Source organism: Marmota marmota, unplaced genomic scaffold (genome assembly GCF_001458135.2).
Source record: "Marmota marmota marmota unplaced genomic scaffold, marMar, whole genome shotgun sequence".
Taxonomy (NCBI): Eukaryota; Metazoa; Chordata; class Mammalia; order Rodentia; family Sciuridae; genus Marmota; species Marmota marmota.
Window position 1 is genome coordinate 3,811,496 of NW_026000016.1, and position 5,847 is coordinate 3,817,342.

A 5,847-nucleotide genomic window follows, 5' to 3' on the forward strand; every position below is an offset into this window, starting at 1 on the left:
TATTTTTGATTATTTTCTGCACTTAAATGTTTTTAGGCTTCAGCATGTTTGTGCTATAGCTTCAAACATTCATACATACTTGAAGGAAACATTACACAGGATCCCAATATACATAAATATATTTCATTTTATCTGTTTCAAGCCTTCTTTATACAAGGTGTCCTTTTATCAATTGCATGAAAAGTTTATACAAGATTACTTCGAAGTATTTTTTTTACTTTTGGGTGGTTTCCTTATCTTATTAGGGTTGGGAATCAATTTCTTTATTTTAAGAGGCTGTAATGCTACAGAGACCTGCTGACCTTCAAGTTTTCTCTTGTGCTTTGAGAGGTCTTCAAATGAAGTTTCCAAAGTCTCTTTGTCTTGGATTCCCAAAGATTCAGTTTCTAAATTGTCTCCAATATTTTCAATTCTGTCCTGAAGCCATGGCACAGTTAAACTGGGCACTCTGGGAATGATAGCTCTTACTTCATCTACAAAGTCAGTGGTGTCTTTTTTGAATCCCAATGCTAGCACACATTTTAAGCCAATGACAGGGGCTAGTGTCGCACTGAGGCAGGGAACCTGACAGGCAGGAACAACTCTGCTTACACTTAACTGAATCAAGTGTGAGGTGATGATGGCAGGCTTGACTGACTTACATACCAGAACCAAGAGCAGTTCACTCCTTTCCAGAGCTCTGGTGACTTCATTAACACCTATGGCAAGCTGCTTCCTGATCTGCACAGGCGTCCACCCTGACACCTGCTGGTTAGCTTCTGGCCTATTCTTCAGATCCTCACTAGTATCAACACCTAGGCTGCATCTTTCTACCTTGTGCTTTTTTGTAAAAGGCGTTTTTTTCCTTTTTTTCTTGTCCTCGATTTTCCGAAGTCCAATAGATTTAAACTTCTGCTCAATTGTCTGTAAAATGAAGTGCATGTCCTCCCTCTCCAGTATGCTCCAACAGACAGCATAGGGGTTGTTCAAGGACGTCTTTACAACCAGAGGTCTGGTCTTGCGAATGGATCCTCTGGAAGGTGCTTGAGGGGCTGCAGGCATTTTGAAAATCCTTCATAGAAAAACAATGACAGTGGAACATTCATGTCAGCTAGGAAAGCCTGTCTTGAGACTATCTTGGTTATATTTTCTCTAATTCTTGATAAGCTATAGCAAGTATTAAGTAGATAGGTCCCACCTTTTCCCCATTTTTTTCAGGTGACCTTGTCTTTCTTCATATACAGACAATATGGGACTATTTTACATCACTGCAATTACAGTGAAATCCCATTGTTAATTCATTTATTTAAAAATGTTTCTTTTTGTTCATAATTACCCTTTTCATAACTATATGATAGTCTTATAGATTTGTTAGCATTTCATACATTACTCTTTAGTTGGGTTTACTTTCATTTACTCTCACAGCATATATTCACTGAGCATCTCTAATGTGCATGTGCTATTATAGGCCCTGGGGCTCATGGTGACTGAGATCTGTGTCCTGAACATAGTTCCACATCTGTAAAGGCCCCAGAAGCCTCTGTGATTCATAATTAACCAGCATACAACTAAAACTTAAAACAATATTTTCATTCTGTCCCCTTTTATAAGTTTCCCTCCCACCCTGGCCCCTAGATTTCCTTATATCTTTCCTAAACATTTGATACATATGCAGACCTATACTCCTGCCCACGCTTATTACAAGCTGACTACTATGGCTGGCAGTTCCATGAAAACTAGGGAAACGTAGTAAGATTTAAAGATCCCAATCCACTAAGGAGAAATAGAAAGGTTTATTAATTATTAAGGATATGCTATAAACCACAGGTCTAGGGAGCATATCCTGTAATCCTTCCCAGAGGCAACTGTACATTCCTTTCTCTTCCTCAATGTTCTTCCTTCCCTTTCTGAAGCTCAGTGAGAAAGACAGGGACCCACCTGGCAAAACTAAAAGAAGTGAAATCCCTTCCAAATAAAGTTCAACACACAAGACCAGCAATAGAGTATACCAGTGTATAAAGTACTTTCTCCCATGTACTATCTGATTATTATAGCATTACTATAATTCCCCAATGTGTGGACAAGGAAACAGATTCAGTACCCAAAGTCACAACTACTTTTTTTACTCTTATAATCCTGCCTGCACTTCAAATATAACCTGTGGCTTTAAAAAAAAAAAAACCTACACGGTTGGTTCTCACCTCAAATCAACTGAATTGGAGAGTACTGCCAAGAAATCTAGGCTTGTATTTAAAAAAAAAAAAAAAAAGTCTGCTGCCAAGTGAATCCGATACAGCACCAAAATTAAGAAATCAGGTGTGGGTAAGGTGGTCTTTATATACTGGACAGGCCTGAGAAATGGTCCACTCATGTCTCCTGGTCTCTAGTATTACAAATCACCTTTCCCCAGAAAGCAAAATTCCTGGGAATTTTGACAGAAAACTTTGGTCATGTCTGTATTCCCAATGCTGGAGATATCTGCTGCCTTCTCCCATCTGTCATATCTATTCTCCCAAGCTCAGTAATAAAAGTAGCTCATCTAAATCCAATGAAGTGACGGCTAGCATAAGACATCAAGGTGGAAGTGGTCAGGAATAGGGAAACAAATGAGGAGCAATATAAGTATCATCTAACAGAGGTTTCGCTTAACCGATACGACAGTTATTGGGTCCCAGGGTCCAAACAGCACAGAATAAATACTTACAATTAATTACTCTGATAGCAAAATAGGCAGTACCTTCCCTGGTCTGCAGAATCTGGTAGGGGGAGATGAAAAGTAGTTTAGATACGCAAATTGTAACTAAAAGCAACAAAAACCTTCAGAGAAAGGGTGCAAAACAGGAAGGGTGAAGGTGCGTTCACTGCCTACAGGATCAAGTGCAACTCTAGGGTGATATACAGGGCCCTGAACCCTCCACATGCCGGCCCTGCTTTCCACTATCCTTTCTTTTTACCCCACACCCTGCATATCACCCCCAGGAGGCTACCAGTTTCTCATCAACATGTCTTTACACACATTCTCTTAGCCTGGAATAACCACTCCCACTCTCAGACCCACGACCACCTTCATAGTTAAGTATTTGCGGATTCCCTATGATGCACCAAGCAAAAACAGTCACTGGCCTCTAGGAGCTAGAGTTTACAAGCCCTACGGGAGGAGAATAAAGCAATGTAATGTGGTGCACGCTTTAAGGTCAGGTAACTACAGGATGCCAAGGGACGCTGAGCAGAGACCTAACCTAGTTGAGCCGGGGTTAGGAGAGGAAGGCTTCCTACAGGAAGTGACTTTTTTTTTTTAACTACCTCTGATGAATTCCTATCAAAAGGAATATGAAACACAACAGTGTCCCGGGGGAAGAATTAAAGAAAACTAAAAACTTCAGGGTCGCTGGGCAGAGATGCTAAGAAAAGTAGGTAAGGACCCAAGGGTGAAGACTCGCGAACTCCGGGTTTCTGGAGGAGGACGCCGGTTGCGGAAGCATTCCTGGCCCGGAGTTAACCCCTCCCTACAGTCCGCGGTCCAGCGGCGGCGCAAGAGGCATCTGGAAGCCGCGGGGACCTTGCGTGCTCCCAGACTTTGGGCTCCGGTAGCGCCCTGGGCCCGCTCCCACCCGGAAGGGTACCTTCTTCCGGCGTCTGCCTGCTCCTCCGCCTCACCACCGCGACTCCACACCAGCAGCCAGCCACAGCGCCGGCCCCACTGCGCCTGCGCCGCGCGTGCGCAGTGTCCTTGCCTTCCCCGCCCCGCCTTCCGGGAGCAGTGAATGGCGCGACATAGCTTGGAGCTCTTCAAGTTTCGTTACCTTGCGTTTGGTCGCTCCCAACAGTGTCGCGAGGAAACGTCAGAATAAGGCTCCATCGTTTAAAACAAATACACACACAAAAAAGTCCTGAATATAAGACCCGGGGTGAAGGTTCTACAGCGCTCTAAGCTGCAGTGCGCAGATGCAACATCTGTCTCGCGAGACCGCGAGTGTTGCCACGGTAACTGCCACTCACCGTCTTCTCTGACACCTTTGGGGATCAGGGTACCGCCAATAGTCCCCAGGACTGGTTCTCCTAGGGCACCCTTCCCTTCTAGCCCAACTTCAACTTCCAGCATATTGGAGCCTTCTTGCTCTAGGGACGCAAAATCCCAGCCCCTGTCCCATTCCCCACTGTCTATCGAATCCCTGCAGACTGCCCAGCACTATGAAAATCAAATAAGTGGGGAGTTGGAGAGTTGGGGAAAACACGAGCTTATAGGCAATAATGCAGGGACTCTTGAATCCCCCGAAAGTCAAGGGGAATTAGGCCTCCTTTGAGTTCAACACAGCAGTCCGCAATATTCCATCACGGGTCTTCTGAGGCTGTTCCAACCAATGGAGACTAGGTTATGAATGGAGTCGCTGGGAAGTCGTGGACAATTGGTTATAGAATTGAGTAACATGTTAGAGGCCAGGAATCTGATTTGCTGATCTATTCTGGGCAACGTAGAAGTCGGTAGGTTGCTTTTGACGATAATGCCTTCTCTCTCACATTCCCTTTTTCTTTTCTTTTTAAATATATTTTTAAATTGTAGATGGACACAATACTTTCATTTTATTTGTTTATTTTTATGTGGTGCCAGGGATCGAACCCAGTGCCTCATGCATGCTAGGCAAGCGCTCTACCACTGAGCAACAATCCCGGTCTCCCTTTTTCTTTTCCGGTCTAATTTGGGTCCACTTTCCTTTTCCAGATTTTCCTCCTTTTCTCAGCCTGTTCACTTCTCGTTTTCTTCCTCATTTTTGGATCTAGCTTCTATATTTTCATTACCTCTGCAGTACTTAACGAGGTAAAACAGAGAATGTTACTTTTGGTCAAGATTATTGCAGGTCAGGCGTGGCAGCGCCCGCCTGTAATCCCGTTGACTCAGGAGGTTGAAGCAGGAGGATCGCAAATTGGAAGTCAATCTTAGCATTTTAGTGAGGCCCTACACAATTTAGCGAGACCCACTCTCAAAAATAAAGGGGTCAGGGCTGGCTTTGTAGCTCAGTGGTAGAGCACTTGCTTAGGTTAAATTCTCAGCATGGCATATAAATAAATAAAATAAAGGTTCATCATCAACTAAAAAAAAAAAAAATAGAAAAAACCATCAAAAGACTACCAACTAAGAAAAGCCCAGGACCGGATGGGTATACAGCAGAGTTTTACAAAAAAGCACAAGGTAGAAAGATGCAGCCTAGGTGTTGATACTAGTGAGGATCTGAAGAATAGGCCAGAAGCTAACCAGCAGGTGTCAGGGTGGACGCCTGTGCAGATCAGGAAGCAGCTTGCCATAGGTGTTAATGAAGTCACCAGAGCTCTGGAAAGGAGTGAACTGCTCTTGGTTCTGGTATGTAAGTCAGTCAAGCCTGCCATCATCACCTCACACTTGATTCAGTTAAGTGTAAGCAGAGTTGTTCCTGCCTGTCAGGTTCCCTGCCTCAGTGCGACACTAGCCCCTGTCATTGGCTTAAAATGTGTGCTAGCATTGGGATTCAAAAAAGACACCACTGACTTTGTAGATGAAGTAAGAGCTATCATTCCCAGAGTGCCCAGTTTAACTGTGCCATGGCTTCAGGACAGAATTGAAAATATTGGAGACAATTTAGAAACTGAATCTTTGGGAATCCAAGACAAAGAGACTTTGGAAACTTCATTTGAAGACCTCTCAAAGCACAAGAGAAAACTTGAAGGTCAGCAGGTCTCTGTAGCATTACAGCCTCTTAAAATAAAGAAATTGATTCCCAACCCTAATAAGATAAGGAAACCACCCAAAAGTAAAAAAAATACTTCGAAGTAATCTTGTATAAACTTTTCATGCAATTGATAAAAGGACACCTTGTATAAAGAAGGCTTGAAACA

The 5,847-nt window shown here is 43.4% G+C and overlaps 2 protein-coding genes across 3 annotated transcripts; one reads left to right on the plus strand and one right to left on the minus strand.

Moving 5' to 3' along the window:
* Positions 1 to 109: 109 nt before the first annotated feature.
* On the minus strand, positions 110 to 3,886 carry Rpp38 (ribonuclease P/MRP subunit p38). Of its 2 annotated transcripts, none has more exons than XM_015483418.2 (3): positions 3,783 to 3,886; positions 2,684 to 2,735; positions 110 to 1,051 (listed from the first exon to the last, which is right to left on the minus strand). In XM_015483418.2, the coding sequence occupies exon 3, from the start codon at positions 1,039 to 1,041 to the stop codon at positions 196 to 198; it is 846 nt and encodes a 281-aa protein (XP_015338904.1). In that variant the 5' UTR covers positions 1,042 to 1,051; positions 2,684 to 2,735; positions 3,783 to 3,886; the 3' UTR covers positions 110 to 195. The 2 variants fall into 2 exon arrangements, with proteins under 2 accessions (XP_015338904.1, XP_015338903.1); XM_015483417.2 differs by lacking the exon at positions 3,783 to 3,886 and adding an exon at positions 3,603 to 3,745.
* A 38-nt stretch (positions 3,887 to 3,924) lies between these two features.
* Positions 3,925 to 5,847, plus strand: LOC107140229 (ribonuclease P protein subunit p38-like). Its single transcript, XM_015483288.2, has 2 exons — positions 3,925 to 3,963; positions 5,144 to 5,847. The coding sequence occupies exons 1-2, from the start codon at positions 3,925 to 3,927 to the stop codon at positions 5,783 to 5,785; spliced, it is 681 nt and encodes a 226-aa protein (XP_015338774.1). The 3' UTR covers positions 5,786 to 5,847.